The sequence below is a fragment of the Ranitomeya variabilis genome, chromosome 7 (genome assembly GCF_051348905.1).
Source record: "Ranitomeya variabilis isolate aRanVar5 chromosome 7, aRanVar5.hap1, whole genome shotgun sequence".
Classification (NCBI taxonomy): Eukaryota; Metazoa; Chordata; class Amphibia; order Anura; family Dendrobatidae; genus Ranitomeya; species Ranitomeya variabilis.
The window spans coordinates 196,062,550-196,084,088 of record NC_135238.1 but is presented as its reverse complement, the minus strand read 5'-3'; the positions used below and the strand labels follow the sequence as shown (position 1 = coordinate 196,084,088).

The 21,539-nt window shown below is 45.5% G+C and overlaps 1 protein-coding gene across 2 annotated transcripts in view; it reads right to left on the bottom strand.

Annotated features, from left to right (window-relative positions):
* Positions 1 to 21,539, bottom strand: part of SESTD1 (SEC14 and spectrin domain containing 1) — a 141,472-nt gene that overhangs the window by 64,565 nt on the left and 55,368 nt on the right. For both annotated transcript variants that reach the window (XR_013217776.1, XM_077272608.1), the window contains exons 3-4: positions 17,805 to 17,913; positions 6,214 to 6,304 (exon numbers count right to left, since the gene is read on the bottom strand). Coding sequence is in view for 1 of the 2 variants with exons in the window: in XM_077272608.1 (XP_077128723.1) it covers positions 6,214 to 6,304; positions 17,805 to 17,913 (200 nt within the window). In the remaining variant the exon portion in view is untranslated. The remainder of the gene's footprint in view (positions 1 to 6,213; positions 6,305 to 17,804; positions 17,914 to 21,539) is intronic.

The following is a 21,539-nucleotide window of genomic DNA, read 5'->3' as shown; positions in this document are numbered from 1 at the left end:
TCATTAACTAAAGGTAACCATAACCATTAACTAAAGATTAAAAAAAAAAAAATTTTCAAGTCAAAAAAGTCCATTACACACTTTCTGGTCAAGTCAATGGGCTGCCAGTAAAATGTATGGACATTTTCGGTCTGGTTGTTGAATGGCTAACTCTTAAACCTTCGCAGATCACTTGTAGGCTTGAAATAATCGGACACCTTTTTAAGGATTCATCCCTGGGAGAGGAACCCATGTAGAAAACAGGGATCTCTAAGGGATATCCCATGATGAGTTTGTGACACACTACATATTTTTCCTCCGTCAAAAACGCATTTAACATTTCCAACAAATTGATGGGATTTACAGTGCCTTGCGAAAGTATTCGGGCCCCCTGGAACTTTTCAACCTTTTCCCACATATCATGCTTCAAACATAAAGATACCAAATGTAAATTTTTGGTGAAGAATCAACAACAAGTGGAACACAATTGTGAAGTTGAACGAAATTTATTGGTTATTTTAAATTTTTGTGGAAATTCAAAAACTGAAAAGTGGGGCGTGCAATATTATTCGGCCCCTTTAACTTAATACTTTGTTGTGCCACCTTTTGCTGCAATTACAGCTGGAAGCCGCTTGGGGCATGTCTCTATTAGTTTTATACATCGAGAGACTGAAATTCTTGCCCATTCTTCCTTGGCAAACAGCTTGAGCTCAGTGAGGTTTGATGGAGATCATTTGTGAACAGCAGTTTTCAGCTCTTTCCACAGATTCTCGATTGGATTGAGGTCTGGACTCTGACTTGGCCATTCTAACACCTGGATACGTTTATTTGTGAACCATTCCATTGTAGATTTTGCTTTATGTTTGGGATCATTGTCTTGTTGGAAGACAAATCCCCGTCCCAATCTCAAGTCTTTTGCAGACTCCAACAGGTTTTCTTCAAGAATGGTCCTGTATTTGGCTCCATCCATCTTCCCATCAATTTTAACCATCTTCCCTGTCCCTGCTGAAGAAAAGCAGGCCCAAACCATGATGCTGCCACCACCATGTTTGACAGTGGGGATGGTGTGTTCAGGGTGATGAGCTGTGTTGCCTTTACGCCAAACATATCGTTTGGCATTGTTGCCAAAATGTTCGATTTTGGTTTCATCTGACCAGAGCACCTTCTTCCACATGTTTGGTGTGTCTCCCAGGTGGCTTGTTGCAAACTATAAACAATACTTTTTATGGATATCTTTGAGAAATGGCTTTCTCCTTGCCACTCTTCCATAAAAGCCAGATTTGTGCAGTGTACGACTGATTGTTGTCCTATGGACAGACTGTCCCACCTCAGCTGTAGATCTCTGCAGTTCATCCAGAGTGATCATTGGCCTCTTCGCTGCATCTCTGATCAGTCTTCTCCTTGTTTGAGATGAAAGTTTAGAGGGACGGCCGGGTCTTGGTAGATTAGCAGTGGTATGATACTCCTTCCATTTCACTATGATCGCTTGCACAGTGGTTCTTGGGATGTTTAAAGTTTTGGAAATCATTTTGTATCCAAATCCGACTGTAAACTTCTCCACAACAGTATCACGGACCTGCCTGTTGTGTTCCTTGGTCTTCATGATGCTCTCTGTGCTTCAAACAGAACCCTGAGACTATCACAGAGCAGGTGCATTTATACGGAGACTTGATTACACACAGGTGGATTATATTTATCATCATTAGGCATTTAGGACAACATTGGATCATTCAGAGATCCACAATGAACTTCTGGTGCGAGTTTGCTGCACTGAAAGTAAAGGGGCCGAATAATATTGCACGCCCCACTTTTCAGTTTTTGAATTTCCACAAAAATTTAAAATAACCAGTACATTTCATTCAACTTCACAATTGTGTTCCACTTGTTGATTCTTCACCAAAAATTTACATTTGGTATCTTTATGTTTGAAGCATGATATGTGGGAAAAGGTTGAAAAGTTCCAGAGGGGCTGAGTACTTTCGCAAGGCACTGTACAGGAACTCGTGCCCACTGTGCAGGAACTCGTGCCCACTGTGCTTTTTTTTTTCCTTCTTTTAAACGCAGCGTAAACTGACCCGCGACGCACGTGTCAAATCCACAACATGTCAATTTCTCTTTGGTATCCCCGAAACCGAATATTACTTCTGAAAGCCATGCGCATATTAAAGTGTCCACAGCCTGGCACTTTGCCCGCTGCTATTTTCAGATTTCCGGTGGTATATTTATACGGCATGATTGTAAAAGTAGCCCCATATGTTTTCGTGCATAACTTTAGCAGACTCATTGGCATAATCATTATGCTAACGAGCGTTCTAGATTACTGCGACTCATAAAGCTGTCACACATAAAAGAGCGGCTGAATGGCGTTTTCTCGGTGGCCGTGTAACCCTCCCGCAATATATTACCGCATTACAGGTAATAAATATTTCAGCGCTGCTAATAGCAAAAATTTACTGCACTAAATTAATTCCTAATTGCTTTATTCATTTTTGCTCCACTGGCAGAAGGAGTGAAGCCGGGTGCATCAGGATACAACAGCTTTTTTCACTAGCCACCTGGCAGTGGGAAATGACGGTAAAATAAAGGCGAGTTCACATATGACAGTTTTCGTGCCAAAATGATTTTTAAAATGTAGCGGAAAAAACAAACAAACACGTGATTCACTGACTGACCGAAGTTCTCCCGATCCGAACTTGACAACCTCATATATGCCAGAGGCTGTCAAGTTTGGCAATGTCAACGTGAACAGCCTAAATAGTCAAACATGGTGGAAGCATACTAATACGGTATCCACACATCCGTAACGGTCCTGCTGTGGATCTCGTGACCCGAACGTGACAGCCTCATAGGCATGTATGAAATTGTCTAGTTCAGGTTGTGAGAACCTCGGACAGTCAGTGAATCCCAGCTTGTACTTAGATTGTGACATGCGCCATTAGACCTACAGTAAATTCTCTCAACCGAAAGAGTCGGGTCAATTATCCATATCACTCTAATCAGAGTGTAAGCACAGTGTGATCAGATTCTCTCGGACAAGGAGAAGATGGAGAAAATTCTCCATTCTGTCAGTCTGTGGAAATCAGACTGCACTCAGATGTCATCTGAGTACAGTCCAATGGTTTCCACGGACTTACATGGCCGAATGTGATATGAATATTGGATCAAACTCAGGCATGCGGCAATTTTTCATTTGGATGGGTTGTGCCCATAGAATAGATTAGAGATGAACTAATCTGTATGATACACGTGGTTTTCCTGAAGAAGTAACTTTGTACTTCTAGACGCATCGAAATAAACCATCATTTTACTACACTGGGATATAGGTCTTAAATCCTGTCGGCAGCGCGGAGACCATCCACAAACTCCTTCTGACCTACTGATGTCTGATGGTCACTGGCTGACCCGTGGATCTGCTGCAGCTGATTTTGTACTACGTGCTGTTTCTACGGAGTAATCAGGTGAGTTTGATCTGGGCGTGAAGCTCACTATATCTCTCGGATAAGACCCTATTTTTGAGCTGATCTCTCCTACAGTTTTCCTTGGATATCACAACCAAAAAGAGGCAGCAATCAGGGGCTAGGGACCTGCAATCTGAGAGCCACAAGTCCAGAAGAAGTAGGAAGAACAGATACAAGAAATGTAGAGAATCTTTGGAGTCTCGGGTCCTATTATTTCCCGATTAAGAGAAACAAACTGTGTTCTAAAAGTGGACAGAGGAGGGCAATTATTCATGACAACAGTAGCTCCATAACCTAATAATTCTGCACAGCAAAGAACACAAAAGACAAAGCTATGAAAAGAAAAACAGGTTCAGTGATCAAATTATTCCAACCCGGGGGGCTTACTTCAAGGGCACCATTGTAAAGTCAATACTTATACATTAACCTCAAGATGAGTCCTGTCATGTTCCTTTAAGTATCAAATAACTCAATATTAGACGACCCACGGCGATTATTGACTTCTGTCAGGAGCTTGAGGTGCTGATGTGTTCAGCCTCAGAGCTGGTTGTGGAGATTTTATTTTTCACTTGAAGAGGAGCCTCAGGGCAAAGAAAAACGCATTTTATCTTAATTGTTGCCACGGGTTGCTCGGCCTGAGTGACAGGCGCGCGGTGAGGGCGGCAGTGCAGGCCTCGGGCCTTCTTCATTTATCCACTATTAACCACGCACGAAGCCCGGAGCGAGCGCAGAACCGGAATATGAGAACCGCCAGGTCAGACGCCAATAACTGAGGTGATTACTGACCAAGGAAGAGGGAAGGGAGACTAAAGAACGCACGTTTCACACACAGGCCCGCTACACCAGGGCGGGACACATTTATTAAGAGGCACACGTCTTTTCGTTAATTTGTCGAATGTATGGCCAGGGAAGTGGAGTCGGTAAGCCAAATCTCAGACTCCTCAATTTCCATGACACCGACTCCATCTCCCTCTCCACACCCCTGACAGGGCTGTGGAGTCGGTAAGCCAAGCCTCTGACTCAGACTCCTAAGGGTACATGTCCACGGCCAGCGCTTTGGACGGAGCGGAAAACGCGCTCTGCCCAAAGCTCCGCCCCCTTCTGTGACGCGATGATGCCGGATGTGTTCATTGCACACATTCGGAATCTCTGCACCCCACACATAGGGCCCTGTGTTTTACCTTACGGCGGCGCAGCGTCGCCGCAAGGTAAACGGACATGCTGCGTTCAAAAAAGACGTGCCGCATGTCCGGAAACGCAGGGCCGCCGGATGCGTATTATCACACATAGTGGAGACGGGATTTCATAAAATCCACTCCACTATGCTGTAACATCTGGACGCTGCGGATTGAACGCTGCAGCTCCACGCAGCGTTCAATCCGCAGCTATTCCGGATGTAATACGGCACGTGGACACATACCCTAAGGCTATGTGCACACATCAGGATTTTCTGCAGAATTTTCCTGAACAAAACCGGACTTTTTCTGCAGGAAATCCGCATGCGTATTTTTCACGTTTTTGCGTGTTTTTTTCCGGAACTTCCCAATGCATTAAATAGTGGGTAAAACTTGAAAACTCCGCAAAATTAATGAACATGCTGCGTTTTTTACCGTGATGCGTTTTTTTCGCGGAAAAAAACTTATGTGCACAAAAACTGCAGAATGCATTAAAAATGATGGGATGCTTATGTATGCTTTTTTAAGCGTTTTTCCAGCGGAAAACGGCCGAAAAAACGCAAAAAAAAACGGAACGTGTGCATATAGCCTCAATTTCCAAGACACCGACTGACTCTACCAAAATGGACCCCGACTCCACAGCCCTGTGTATGGCTGTCTGTTAAATCACTACAGAAAAATCTACGCCAGTTATGAGAGGTTAGAATTTCGGTCAATGTCAAGTGCAAATCATAATAAATCTGTTGGCCATGGTAGCCCCTCTCGCTAAGCCCATACACTTTTTGCTCTTTTAAAAGCAATAAAGCTAATATTATAGAAATAATTAAACAAAATTGTAAAAACAATGCACCCTATAATTAGCATCTTTCTTTCTGCAGAGAAATAAGGTGAAAATATGGTCATGAATTGTAATAGTCATGTTTAGAAGAACTCAACTTCTAGGCAGATCTTACACAAGGGCAATTAAATGGACAGTCTCCATGTAGTGAGGAATTTCTACCAGGGCTGTGGAGTCGGTAAGCCAAACCTCCGACAACTCAATTTCCATGACACCGACTCCACCAAAATGGACTCAGACTCCACAGCCCTGATTTCTACAGGAGATACTGGGACACTTTTTTTTTTTTGTAATCTTTGGGGGCTTGCTGCCACCACCAGTCGTTTATACAGGCCGATTGGGCACCTGTATAAATGACTGGTGTGAATGATGGATCTTGAGTTAACTACTTTTACGTTTAACTAGAATACTGTCTGTGATGACAATGAGAATGCTGAAAAGTTTTCAGTGGAAAAAAAATACTGTACGAGTCTAGTATTAAGCTTTGTAGCCAATGTGAAAATGGCAAGATTTCTGTTATTTGCTTTTTTTATGCAGATTGTGATATGGAAAATTAAAAGAAAAATCCTCAAAATAAGAATAATAGCCATTTAAGAAAAACCCAATGTTAAACAATAGCAATAGGTCATTTTCTCATGACACATTTCGATTAAGTGTAGACGCCATTTTCAATGATTGAGGATATAATTTAAAAAAAAATGAAAAAAGGTGAACTGTATTGTTAGAAAAAAAAAAAAAAAAGGAAGAAAATGCAATCATTTACCTGGAGCATGAGAACAACGGTCTTCACTACATTCCACTGTGACTTTCTTCCATCCACAATGACGGTAAACCCTCGAGCTTTACATTTGTCACTGAAAAATAAATTACATTTTTATCAGATTTTTGTATACCGGGAGAACAACTCTTCTGATAAAAAATTGCTCATGACAACGTTAGATGAACTTTTATTTTATACTTCTACTTTAGCTCTACTTGCTATACTTTTGGTTTATCATGAAATACTGTAAATTATGGGGCTCCATCATCATACGGCACAACCAAGAAGTGTCTGAGCCTACTCCACTTGACGACACTTTAAATTCCAGTCTGACGCTTAACTATTTATCACGGTTCCAAGGACAGAACAATTTGTTCTGCAACTTTCCGGTTGCAGCCTGCAGTATATGGTCCCATCCGAAGGTGACAAATACGATAAAAGTGACAATCAGGGCTGTGGAGTCGGAGTCCATTTTGGTGGAGTCGGAGTCATGGAAATTGAGGAGTCGGAGTTTTGGCTTACCGACTCCACAGCCCTGGTGACAATAACGAGGAATTTAAGTCTGAGAATATTTCTGCAGGTTATCTGGCATATAAGCCCCTTATATATTTGAACCAATGTGGAATGTCAAGATATGAAGGGGCACATACACATCTGATAGGCCCAGGGGTCTCACCTCTACGACTTGCAACTAGAGGTTGAATGGGATTCCCTGATCTCCCAAATCAAGTGGCTGCAACATTAAGAAAAAATTGAATGGGTGGTTGCAAGATTGTGTTTATACAGTATATGCATTCCTCCACATTGCAACACCAAAAAGGAAAAGTTCATAATTCTGGAAATCACAGGATGGATAAAAGAGTTACTGATCTGCAAATAATGAAAAAATGGAAGCAAAATTTTCAAAATCTCTCAATTAATTCAGTGTCAACTATGAGCTGTACTCGCAAGAATTCCTGCACTTACACATCTCGGCTGCTATCACTGAGGTTATTAATGGTTGTCTGAGACATGTTCTGCTGCGCTAAATGCACTTAGGCAAATCATCAAGAACCGCTGCTGGCAGCTCCTTTTGCAATTGCCGACCAATGTTGTCCCAAATGTGCTCAATGGGAGAGAAGACTGAAGATGCTGCAGGCCATGGTGGCATGTTTCGGCCATGCCAGCGGTTCACCGAAGCACGAGCACCATGTGGTAGGACGTTGTGTTGAAAAACAGCTCCTGGAACACTTTGCAGAAATGGCTGTTCCACTATGAAATTAATGTAACGCCGAGCTGTTATTGTATCAGGAATGAAGAATAGAGGAGTCCAGGAAGCTTACGCTATTCCAATCGACATGATTACTGCGGGAGCGTGACTGATGTGATGTTTCCTTATGAAGGCCTCTTCATAGCTTTGCCCACGTGGCCTCCAGATATAGACGGAAGACTGGAATAGAGATCAAGCCTCTTCAGCCATGAGTCGCGCTTTGTCATGGATGCAACGATAGCTGGAAATTGGTATATATTTATATAACAGCAGTCCACACCTGCCAGGAGGTGTGAAGGCCCAGGAACGCTCGCGGTAGAATTCTGCCTATTACATGCAAGACTCCATAATGTTAGAAACCTTCTCTTCATAAATGGAAGTTATTGCCCCATGTTTCCATTTTGCCCATTTGGGTTAATGCCATGTTAGTGAGCATGTGCAATACATATACGGTAAGTATCATGCCTGCACATGCTCAGTAGAGCTCTATTTACACAGGGGACAATGTGTCCCCATTTTAAACATTAATGGGTGTTTGAAAGCAAGCGTACCCTGAACAATCACACATATATCTTCTATCCTGTTGATAGTTGATGAATGGTATTTATAGGCTAACCCTTTTAAAGCCATTTTAATCCTAAAGGTGTTGATCCTGGGCAATCACCAAGGGGGTATACTGATGATCGATAGCGATCACTGCAGAGGGGGCTTAAGGTCTCCTCTCACTGAACTCACAGTTTGGTAGGCCTCCAGCAATCAGACATTTATCAGTTTTTCCCGCCTCTGGGGGTCTAAGGCTTTGGTCACGCATTGCATTTTTCCAGCGTTTCTTTATGCAAATTTTCATCTGCATTTCACGGTACCAGCAAAGTCAGGAAGATTTCAGCAAACTCATGCACACAATTGTGATTTTTTTCGTGACTGTTTTGTCAAAGAGCTGCGTTTTTGCAGAATGAGCACGTCACTTCTTTCAGCGTTTTCCACCCATTGAAAGTAACAGGTAATGCAAAAAAAGCTGCAGAAACACAGGGGTCAGGTTTTGCTGTGTTTTTGGAGCCAAAACCTGATGAAGTTGAATCAGATTTTTTTTAATGCACTAAACTTTATCAGCGTGCACAAGAGACAAATGTACCGTGACAAAACCGCAGGAGGCACTCAAGGTGCACACATTGTGCTTAGTGCCGCTGTCTCTATGCTTGTTTTCAATTACAGACAGCCTACAACTGGCATACAAAACATGTGAACAAAGCCATACAGCGTTTTTGCTGCAGATTTCACCCATACTAATGAGTGAAGAAATATCTGCACCTAAAACACAAGTAAAAAAAAGCAGCAAAAATGTGCTTTTTTCCTGCCAAGTGATGCAGAAATGGTACAGAAATTTCTGGACTAAATACTTACCGTGTGCACATACTCTTAGTGACCAGGAAATATTAACAAAGATGCCACATATTTTACAGCTTGCAGTGGAGTGACATGAAACAAAGGATAAGAGAAGTGCTAGGCCTTCTTCCCTATACAGTTATGTATATAGTCAGTTACGGTAATAACATTTTTCTTCCTACAGTGCAACACTCCTGCCCATCACTGTACAAGAATCTGGTGCAGGGGCCCAGGCAATGGAGCTCTTCCAAGTGACCCCTTGTGAACGGAGCGGAGCCACGTGACCCCTTGTGAACGGAGCGGCGCCAAGTGTCCCCTTGTGAACGGAGCGGCGCCACGTGTCCCCCTGTGAACGGAGCGGCGCCACGTGCCCCCTTGTGAATGGAACGGCGCCATGTGTCCTCTTGTAAACGGAGCGGCGCCATGTGGCCCCTTGTGAACGGAGCGGCGTCACGTGTCCCCTTGTGAACGGAGCGGCGCCACGTGTCCCCTTGTGAACAGAGCGGCGCCACGTGTCCCCTTGTGAACTGAGCGGCGCCACGTGTCCCCTTGTGAACGGAGCGGCGCCACGTGTCCCCTTGTGAACGGAGCGGCGCCACGTGTCCCCTTGTGAACAGAGCGGCGCCACGTGTCCCCTTGTGAACAGAGCGGCGCCACGTGTCCCCTTGTGAACAGAGGGGCGCCACGTGTCCCCTTGTGAACATAGCGGCGCCACGTGTCTCCTTGTGAACAGAGCGGCGCCACATGTCCCCTTGTGAACAGAGCGGCGCCACGTGTCCCCTTGTGAACAGAGCGGCGCCACGTGTCCCCTTGTGAACAGAGCGGCGCCACGTGTCCCCTTGTGAACAGAGCGGCGCCACGTGTCCCCTTGTGAACAGAGCGGCGCCACGTGTCCCCTTGTGAACAGAGCGGCGCCACGTGTCCCCTTGTGAACGGAGCGGCGTCACGTGTGCCCTTGTGAACGGAGTGGTGCCACGTGTCCCCTTGTGAACGGAGTGGTGCCATGTGTCCCCTTCTGAATGGAGAGGCGCCACATGACCCCTTGTGAACAGAGCAGCGCCACGTGTCCCCTTGTGAATGGAACGGCACCACGTGTCCTCTTGTGATCGGAGCGGCGCCATGTGGCCCCTTGTGAACGGAGCGGCGCCACATGACCCCTTGTGAACAGAGCAGCGCCAAGTGTCCCCTTGTGAACGGAGCAGCGCCACGTGGCCCCTTGTGAACAGAGCAGTGCCAAGTGTCCCCTTGTGAACGGAGCGGCGCCACGTGTCCCCTTGTGAACATAGTTGTGCGACATGTTCCCTACTCCACTCATTGCCAGGAGAAAGCCAAGTACAGTGCTTCGTTGTCACACACAGTCTCAAAGACAATGAATACAGGGGATTGGGGCAGGCGCACCTCGGCTCCATGCTGGTGCCTGGGTTCCAGAGTCCCGATCTTGAGATCGCTGGGGGTCCAAATGGTTGGATCCTTAGAAATCAGCAAGTTAACTGTATCTGAAATTAAAGGGAATAACCCTTTAATTTCAGATACAGTTGCTGCTGCTAATGTATTAACATCCTTCATGTTTGTCCCCTCTCCATATAATCATGGGTAGTAACATAGATTTGCAGCTAAAACTGCACATTGGAAACAAAGCAACGTCATAAACGAAGCCTGGGATGCCAATGTGTGCTGATCCATTACAGCTGCATGTGACGGCCATCTCCCCACCTGGGTCCCACACTGGCTTGCTTTGCACTAGGATTACAGCTGGAGTCCTGGGGGTGTACTGTTCAATGTCATTTATGATATTAAGGAGATAGATCATCCTCTGCCAAGATAAAAAGTAGCATGGAGCAATCTCCAGTGACCATATAAAGGCATCAGACCACGGGCTTTTATACTTGCCAGCTAACTATTGTGACTAATATCCTGCCGTAGTCACAATACTGGGACATCATTTCTAATAACAAAATTCTACTTTAGGAACATAACGTGTAATGTGGAAGAAACTCTATAGAAACATACATAAAAAGGGCAACATACTAACACACAAGAATAGAACAAACGGTGAGAAAGCTGCCCAATAAAGAGGAGATTACAAAGTAACAACCTGTAACAGAAATATTCATGGTCTGCAGAATACAGATTGCCATAATGCCGATCTACAGCCTAGAAACACACAAAAAGGGAAAGTCATCATATTGTGCTGCTATATAGTCTGATCACGTCTGCTGTCCGCAGGGGCCATTACATAGATCAGGTAAAAGCAGATTGCCATAAGTCAGCAGTTGATCATGACAAATAGGAGGATTGATTAGTAATCGATGGGGGACAACCTAACGTTCAGTTGAAATAAGTTGTAAAAAAAACAACTTAAATTAGAATTATGAGATGGAAACGTGTTTGCCCATTATGTGACCTGAAAAAAAACCCTCAAATATTTAGTGTCACCAGAGAAAACATGCTTAGGCAGAGTAACCCCAAACCCACAGCAACCAGATCCCGACTTTGCATTTTCTTAAAGAACCTTTGAAAAATGAAACAGCACCCTCTTGGCAACCATGGGTAACAGCTCGACTTTTTCCTCTGGATCACTTTTGTTAAATCTTCCCCCTCTGTTTAATCAAAGGCTGAAGAGTAAGGGCCCCTTCACACTGTGCAATCAAAGTCTGAACGAGCGTTCGATTTGTGACGTTTATCCGTCCTCGTTCCGAGGTTGCAAAGTGTGACATGGCGTTACGATTTGCGACGCAGCCCAGCATCGTACGATGTGAAAGAAAGAGCAGAACTTTCTTTCGTCGTAAATGTCTCGCTGTGGCGGTCGAAATCGTAGTATGTGACGGCGGTCATACGAGCTCGTAATGCGACTACGTGGGTTGGGCTTCCGCATACCTGTCTCCTGATTGGGCGTGACGTTTTAGCACGACCATGCTGGTAATACGTCACGCTCGGAGTCGTAGGACTATGGCGGTGTGAAGGGTAGCGTACGATTGCGACGCGTGACGTTCACATCGCAACTACGTCAGAAAAAGCGTTAACATCGTAGAGTGTGACCGCTGGCTACGAGCTCGTACTGCGATGTCGAATATGACGCAAATGCGTCGTAATCGTAGCAGAATCGACCAGTGTGAAGGGGCCCTTAAGGTACCGTCACATTAAGCGACGCTGCAGCGATAGCGACAACGATGCCGATCGCTGCAGCGTCGCTGTTTGATCGCTGGAGAGCTGTCACACAGACCGCTCTCCAGCGACCAACGATGCCGAGGTCCCTGGGTAACCAGGGTAAACATCGGGTTGCTAAGCGCAGGGCTGCGCTTAGTAACCCGATGTTTACCCTGGTTACCAGCGTAAAAGTAAAAAAAACAAACAGTACATACTCACCCAGCGTCCCCCAGCTTCTGCTTCCTGACACTGACTGAGCTCCGGCCCTAACAGCACAGCGGCTTTCACTTTCACTTTAGGGCCGGCGCTCAGTCAGTGTCAGGAAGCAGACGCTGGGGGAGGTATGACGCTGGGTGAGTATGTACTGTTTGTTTTTTTTACTTTTACGCTGGTAACCAGGGTAAACATCGGGTTACTAAGCGCGGCCCTGCGCTTGGTAACCCGATGTTTACCCTGGTTACCAGTGTAAAACATCGCTGGTATCGTTGCTTTTGGTGTCAAACACAACGATACACGGCGATCGGACGACCAAATAAAGTTCTGGACTTTATTCAGCGACCAGCGACATCACAGCAGGATCCTGATCGCTGCTGCGTGTCAAATTAAACGATATCGCTAGCGAGGACGCTGCAACGTCACGGATCGCTAGCGATATCGTTTAGTGTGACGGTACCTTAAGTGTCTCAGTATGAAATGAAAGTAGGGGATAATGAAAATGGAAATACCGTTAAAAAGGTACATTTCATACAGTTTAGGGAAGAAATTCACCACTTTGTGACAGTATTCTGGGGTGTAAAAGTCACAGAAGACATTTAAAAAAAATGATAGCAAGCTTTGGTGGACGAGGTACGTGCAGGTTTGTCCAAAAACTGGAAAATTCTAGCAAAAATACACAGTCGCTGCCAAACATTTGAGACGGACACAAATTTTGGTTTCCACAAAGGTTGTTACTTCTGCGTTCTTGGATCTTTTAGCCGGCGGTTTCTATGGTTACTGAAGTAGAATTATAAAGATTTCAGTAGATTTTAAACTTTTATTGACAAATACATCAAATTTATGCAAAGACTTAATATTTACAGTGTTGTTCCTTCTTTGTTCAAGACTTCTGAGGTCAGTAGAACATCGGGTGCTGTGCCAAATCCTGACTATTGGCAACACATTTTTTACTAATCAGTGCTTGGGAGTTTATCACAATTTCTTTGTTTTTCTTTGTCGATCTGGTTTTCCAGGATTGACTACAGGTTCTGAACGAGATTGAAATCTGGAAAGATTTTTGACCATGGACCCAAAATTTGGATGTTTTGTTCACCGAGCCACTTAACTTATCACTTTTGCCTTGTGACGTGGCCTCCATCATGCTGGAAAAAGCATTGGTCATCACCAAACTGCTCCTGGAACGTTGGGAGAAGTTGCTCTAGGAGGATGATTAGATGCCATTCTTTATTCTTGGCAGTGTTCTTTCCTAAAATTTTGAGTGAGCCCCTCCATGAATGAAAAGCAACCCAACACATTAGTGGTCTCAGGGTGATTTACTGATGGCAGGACATAGGAATCATGGTAGTGCTCACAATTTATTCTCCAAACAATTATTCCTTCAGATGTCCCAAACAGCCTGAAGTGGACTTCATCAGAGAAAATAACTTTATCCCAGTCCTCTGCAATCCCTGTAATTCATGCAAAGTTATTTTCTCTGATGAAGCCCCCTTCAGACTGTTTGAGACATCTGGAAAAAATGATTGTACAGAGGAGAAAAGGTGAGGACTGAAAAAAGTCCTGTTCCGAAAAAACTTGGCACTCTAGATGAATAATTATAATATGCAAAAGGTTTATTGATGTGCATCCATAAAGGCAAGTCGAACGTTTTCGGTCCACATCCGGACCTTCATCAGAACAAATATAAGAGATATGGTGCAGGAAGAAACGTTAATCCTGTCTCTATAAATTCCAATATTGGTAGGGTAGCCTGGATGCAGCAAGAAATCCTGTCCACGTAGGCGCACGTGTGATGCGACCGGCAGGCCGCGACCAATCAGCGACGGGCACAGTCCGCCAGCGAATTCGCCCCCTCCATACTCCCCTCCAGTCAGAGCTCACACAGGGTTAATGGCTGCGTTACACCGCCTTATGCCGTGGTGTAACAGTCCGTTAACGCTGCTATTAACCCTGTGTGACTAACTTTTTACTATTGATGCTGCCTACGCAGCATCAATAGTAAAAAGATCTAATGTTAAAAATAATAAAAAAAAATAAAACATCATTATATTCTCACCTTCCGGCGCCTTTCCCGCTCCTTGCGACGCTCCGGGCCATGCAGTGCGGTCTCGGGAGATGATGACGTAGCGGTCTCGCGAGACCGCTACGTCATCATCTCGCGAGACCGCACTGCATTCTTGGGACCGGAGCGTCGCGAGGAGCATCGCTAAACGCCTCGCCTGGCGTTTTTAACAGGGATATGGTGCCCACATTGCTATACACTGCGTGGGCTGTGCTATACACTGCGTGGGCTGTGCTATACACTGCGTGGGCTGTGCTATACACTGCGTGGGCTGTGCTATACACTGCGTGGGCTGTGCTATACACTGCGTGGGCTGTGCTATACACTGCGTGGGCTGTGCTATACACTGCGTGGGCTGTGCTATACACTGCGTGGGCTGTGCTATACACTGCGTGGGCTGTGCTATACACTGCGTGGGCTGTGCTATACACTGCGTGGGCTGTGCTATACACTGCGTGGGCTGTGCTATACACTGCGTGGGCTGTGCTATACACTGCGTGGGCTGTGCTATACACTGCGTGGGCTGTGCTATACACTGCGTGGGCTGTGCTATACACTGCGTGGGCTGTGCTATACACTGCGTGGGCTGTGCTATACACTGCGTGGGCTGTGCTATACACTGCGTGGGCTGTGCTATACACTGCGTGGGCTGTGCTATACACTGCGTGGGCTGTGCTATACACTGCGTGGGCTGTGCTATACACTGCGTGGGCTGTGCTATACACTGCGTGGGCTGTGCTATACACTGCGTGGGCTGTGCTATACACTGCGTGGGCTGTGCTATACACTGCGTGGGCTGTGCTATACACTGCGTGGGCTGTGCTATACACTGCGTGGGCTGTGCTATACACTGCGTGGGCTGTGCTATACACTGCGTGGGCTGTGCTATACACTGCGTGGGCTGTGCTATACACTGCGTGGGCTGTGCTATACACTGCGTGGGCTGTGCTATACACTGCGTGGGCTGTGCTATACACTGCGTGGGCTGTGCTATACACTGCGTGGGCTGTGCTATACACTGCGTGGGCTGTGCTATACACTGCGTGGGCTGTGCTATACACTGCGTGGGCTGTGCTATACACTGCGTGGGCTGTGCTATACACTGCGTGGGCTGTGCTATACACTGCGTGGGCTGTGCTATACACTGCGTGGGCTGTGCTATACACTGCGTGGGCTGTGCTATACACTGCGTGGGCTGTGCTATACACTGCGTGGGCTGTGCTATACACTGCGTGGGCTGTGCTATACACTGCGTGGGCTGTGCTATACACTGCGTGGGCTGTGCTATACACTGCGTGGGCTGTGCTATACACTGCGTGGGCTGTGCTATACACTGCGTGGGCTGTGCTATACACTGCGTGGGCTGTGCTATACACTGCGTGGGCTGTGCTATACACTGCGTGGGCTGTGCTATACACTGCGTGGGCTGTGCTATACACTGCGTGGGCTGTGCTATACACTGCGTGGGCTGTGCTATACACTGCGTGGGCTGTGCTATACACTGCGTGGGCTGTGCTATACACTGCGTGGGCTGTGCTATACACTGCGTGGGCTGTGCTATACACTGCGTGGGCTGTGCTATACACTGCGTGGGCTGTGCTATACACTGCGTGGGCTGTGCTATACACTGCGTGGGCTGTGCTATACACTGCGTGGGCTGTGCTATACACTGCGTGGGCTGTGCTATACACTGCGTGGGCTGTGCTATACACTGCGTGGGCTGTGCTATACACTGCGTGGGCTGTGCTATACACTGCGTGGGCTGTGCTATACACTGCGTGGGCTGTGCTATACACTGCGTGGGCTGTGCTATACACTGCGTGGGCTGTGCTATACACTGCGTGGGCTGTGCTATACACTGCGTGGGCTGTGCTATACACTGCGTGGGCTGTGCTATACACTGCGTGGGCTGTGCTATACACTGCGTGGGCTGTGCTATACACTGCGTGGGCTGTGCTATACACTGCGTGGGCTGTGCTATACACTGCGTGGGCTGTGCTATACACTGCGTGGGCTGTGCTATACACTGCGTGGGCTGTGCTATACACTGCGTGGGCTGTGCTATACACTGCGTGGGCTGTGCTATACACTGCGTGGGCTGTGCTATACACTGCGTGGGCTGTGCTATACACTGCGTGGGCTGTGCTATACACTGCGTGGGCTGTGCTATACACTGCGTGGGCTGTGCTATACACTGCGTGGGCTGTGCTATACACTGCGTGGGCTGTGCTATACACTGCGTGGGCTGTGCTATACACTGCGTGGGCTGTGCTATACACTGCGTGGGCTGTGCTATACACTGCGTGGGCTGTGCTATACACTGCGTGGGCTGTGCTATACACTGCGTGGGCTGTGCTATACACTGCGTGGGCTGTGCTATACACTGCGTGGGCTGTGCTATACACTGCGTGGGCTGTGCTATACACTGCGTGGGCTGTGCTATACACTGCGTGGGCTGTGCTATACACTCCGAGGAGTCGGAGCCCGGGAAACCGAGGAGTCGGAGCCCGGGAAACCGAGGAGTCGGAGCCCGGGAAACCGAGGAGTCGGAGCCCGGGAAACCGAGGAGTCGGAGCCCGGGAAACCGAGGAGTCGGAGCCCGGGAAACCGAGGAGTCGGAGCCCGGGAAACCGAGGAGTCGGAGCCCGGGAAACCGAGGAGTCGGAGCCCGGGAAACCGAGGAGTCGGAGCCCGGGAAACCGAGGAGTCGGAGCCCGGGAAACCGAGGTGTCGGAGCCCGGGAAACCGAGGTGTCGGAGCCCGGGAAACCGAGGAGTCGGAGCCCGGGAAACCGAGGAGTCGGAGCCCGGGAAACCGAGGAGTCGGAGCCCGGGAAACCGAGGAGTCGGAGCCCGGGAAACCGAGGAGTCGGAAGTTTGGCTTACTGACTTCACAGCCCTGGTTTATAGTTTTGGCCAACTTTTCTCTAACTTTAACCTCTCTGGAAACAAAACTTACGTTTCACTGTAAAATATATTCTCTTGGGCATAAATGTGAAAAATCGTACAAATAAAAGTAGCACATTTTAGATTGGCTTACGGCATTGGTGGGCTCCCATCTTTCACACCCCATATATTCCAAGCATGACTTTCAATAATATGAATCTTTAGAACCCCTTTAGTAATGCTTCCTTATTTATGCTGACCACAAATTCCACAGTTGCCATAACTCTTTGGTATTGGCCTCGCCCATGGCATGGCTTTATCATCTAATCTATATACAAATACATCTCTGTTTATATATTAATTCCAAAATAGATTCTAATTGAAAAAAATGTTATCTGGATAACTAACTTGACAGGTTAATAAGCCGTCTTCCTAGATATGTAAAGAACAATCACTGCCAATTCTAAGTCCACCCAGGCAGTCAAATACAAAGTTAACAAGCCGCGGCGTGCTTTTCTTTAACTGTTTTACTAACGAATTCCGGTTTTAACCGAGTAAAAAGAAGAGTGTCTGATCATAAAACACATTGTAAAAAGCTGGATGTGACCGGCGCTAAAGTTCACTCTAATTTATTCATGGCAGAGGTAACAGTCACCTTGGGATGCTGAGCAGGTAGTCCAGGGTGACACTCAGCTCATCCATGTTTGTCTGTTCGGAGCACAATGGGATTGTCAGAATGAGGCCGCTTCTTCTGTCCTTTCCGCCTGCAGAGAGAATGCACAATGTTAGCAGCAGGAAGGTGCCCTTTGAGTCTTGCTAGGTTCTGCTAGGAAGAGAAAAAGTAGAGTTTGGCCTCTAACCAAAGGAACAGTTACCGGTATTTGGAAAAGCCATGTGGGTCGTGGGGCATAATTTAGAACTTAATAAAGGAGAAAAACTTTAAAAGCTGAACCATTAATAAGTGTATAAAAGCGATAATGATATGCAAAGACGACAAAAGGAATCATAACAGGAATATGGACATTTTATTCTTCTGTCCACCTTATTTTACGAGCATGGTACAAATCTCAACTTCTTAAAGATGTTATCTAATGAATTACGATTGTTTTTCACATGTTAATATATTCTTAAAGTCGATGCTTTGTTTTAAATTTAATTTCAGAAATCAATAATACACAAAAAAAAGTAACTATGCTTTAGATCTTATCAGAGGCATCCTGTCACGGGGTTACCGCGACAGAGCAGAGCCAGAAGACCGCAGCGTCTGATGGCTCCTGCTTCACCGCTGAGAAGAAGCACTTCTCTGGTGTATTAAATGTGTTTGCTTTCTTTCAGCGGACGGGGGTTGATCGGCCATGTGGAAATCCATGCATTCAGCTGTGCTCGGTTAATCGCTCCTCTTTCCTATAAAAGCTAGGCCTGCTGGGCAGGTCCTTGCCTGAGTTAGCACTTGCTAGATATACCTGGAGAAAGAAGCTGGTGTTTGGAGTGCTGGAGGAGTTTATTGCGCGACTGTTGCTTGGTTTGTTGGCTTGGAAATTCCTCATCCTTACCTGCCTTATTTTCTTCCCTCCTTCCTATACACCCTGGTGAATACCTGTGTTATTTGTTAGAGTATATTTTGTGTGAGCGGAGTTTTCTTTTACATAGAAAATATGTAAGAAGCGAGCACTCACCATCAGTGTACGAAATGTCTTTATTGTGGCTTCATTCGTAAAAAACAGCAAGGCAGTACAAAAAGAACCTTAGGTTCCTGGCCGACGACGATCGTTTCGCTCCTCCGAGCTTCAGACCCGTTGAAGCTCGGAGGAGTGAAACGATCGTCGTCGGCCAGGAACCTAAGGTTCTTTTTGTACTGCCTTGCTGTTTTTTACGAATGAAGCCACAATAAAGACATTTCGTACACTGATGGTGAGTGCTCGCTTCTTACATATTTTCTATTTCAAAGACTGTTCTATTTTTTTCACGAGCACCCCATAAGTTGTGGTATAAGGATTTCAGCCAGTATGTGGAGGTGGCAATACAGGTGAACGGTGCTGATTGTGCGCTTGTCTTTTTTCTTTTTTACTACTAAATATCCGGAGTTTTCTTTTACCCTTGTCTTGCTTCCACTGTTTGTCGGGTTGGTGTACTGTGGTACACGGTAGAGCCTCTCTTCCCCGGATGGGGGAAAGGAATTATCGCAGGGCTGCAACTAGGAGACAGGGCAAGGGCGGAGGCCCCGGCATCCTTGCCATCTGAGGTATCCCAGGGAACAGGGCGAGTTAGGGCGCCCCCTAGTGTTAGGGCCAGGAAAGGTGCCCCTGGTCCCAGTTTACTCGCCAGTCCTATTGTGACACATCCGCTTCCTTCCCCTTGTGGACTGATCATTTTAAAATTATTTGCAGGTAAAATTAGTCTTTGGTTAAGACAGATTTTTACATTACTGAGACAGGAGATGACAGTTGCTGCTGATAAAAGTCTATGCAGGGAGGTGGAGCTCTGGAGGGGAGGAGCTCTGCTTCTAGCACCTCCCCTCTAAATAGAATTCTCAATAGCAACTGCCATCTTTTATCTCAGTGATCTAAAAACCTGTCTTCACTGAATACAGATTTTAACCGGGAATTGAGAATTTAGAAAATGAAAGATTAATGCTGGCAGAGAAAGAAGATTTCTTCGGTAACATCTATTACAAAATTGCTTATTTTCATGTGTTCTATTGGTCAATGGAAAAAAAAAAGTTAAAAAGATGGTTAATCTTTAAAGAATAACAGCAGTTAATTTTTTTTTCCATACTTCAAAAGTACACATGAAATCAAACAATTTTCTAAGATATCGTATCAGATAAATCTGTTTCTTTCTCCTCTTGGACTTAACACAGAGTTTACAGAGTGAAAGTTAAGTGGTAAAATCTGTCTGTATTCAGTGAAAACTGATTTTCCCATTACAAACATAGGACATGATAGTTGGTGCTCAGAAGATTCTATGGAAAAGGGAGGAGCTAGAGAATACACAGACATTCTGTTACAAGTGCTCCTGAAATGACAGTTATGCTTCAAAATTCCAATGACTAATAGAGTAAGGGGTGTGGCATTCTGCTGTGCACACAATATCCGCCAATGGTCCGGCCCCCCATAGGCCACATAGTCTGACCCCCTTACCTCACAGCTTACTCAGCCAATAATACTGACAGCCCCTCCTAGATCCGTCACATAATCATGTCAATAGGTCTCTGGAGTTATGTGAATACAGATTGTGGGGAAGGTAACTGGGAAAGTGGCGGCAAAGGATTGACATTTTACATCACAACTTTTTGTAACTAGTTTAATAGTTTGGACAGAGCCATTAACATTAAATTAACCCCTGTATAAGATCTCCCAAAAAAGATGCTACTTACAGGGTCTGCTGTTTTAAGACCCCAATAATCAGCTGTAATCTCTTATGGGAAGGCTCTTTTATTAGTGTGCTCATATATAAAACACCAGCGACCCCACTATTTAAATGGCGCCGTCATAAACGAACAGCAGCGGGTAGAGCCAACTCTAGGTGCTGCTGTTACAGGCAGACGCTGGCTGTGTTACACAGGGGGAATCTACCTGTTATGGTGCGGGCTTCGCTCCTGAGCCCATTCCATAGACCGGCTGGGACCATAGAGAATACATTTACATTATGTGGTTTCTATAGGGAGAATAAGAAAGCATCTCTTTATTTAATAGATAAGCGAGTGTACATACTGCAATCAACACCCAACTGGTTAAAAGACTCTTAAGATGGTGCTTATTTATACTCATACACAGCAATAAAAACAAAGGTATACAAAATGGAAGCTAAATAATAAGAGCAAATATGCAAAATAAATAATCAATGAGTGAAAGCTACCCTAAGTATCGGATAATCATAAAAAAAGGACAATCGGAAATTGCCAAATTGGAAAAAAAGAAGAAAGAAAACCGACCAAAAATCCAAAAGTATATATTATTTTATTTATTACATACATTTAAAAATCAGACCAATTACAATGGGACATAAATACACAAGTACAATAACCAGGTATCATAAAAATAGTCTAAAAAAAAGAGTAGAAAAATCAGTAGAAAAGATCACATGGACGCACATCCCCATAAGGTGAATACCAATGTCCAAAACCAATATACAAACAGGTGAATGAGACTAAAAATAAAAAAAAAAAAATTAATATTAAAAAATGTGCAAGTTGCAACACGTGCTGTGTGATAGCGCAAACAATGAAAAAATGAAAACATGCTAATGCAGCAACCAGTGCCAAATCTCGATAAAGAGTAAAAAGTGCCAAGTGCAAAAGCAGTATGGTAAGAACAAATAGGGGGACTATCACAATGGAAATGATTCCAAAGTATGCAAGTAGTATATAGACAAATTAAATCCTGTCTTA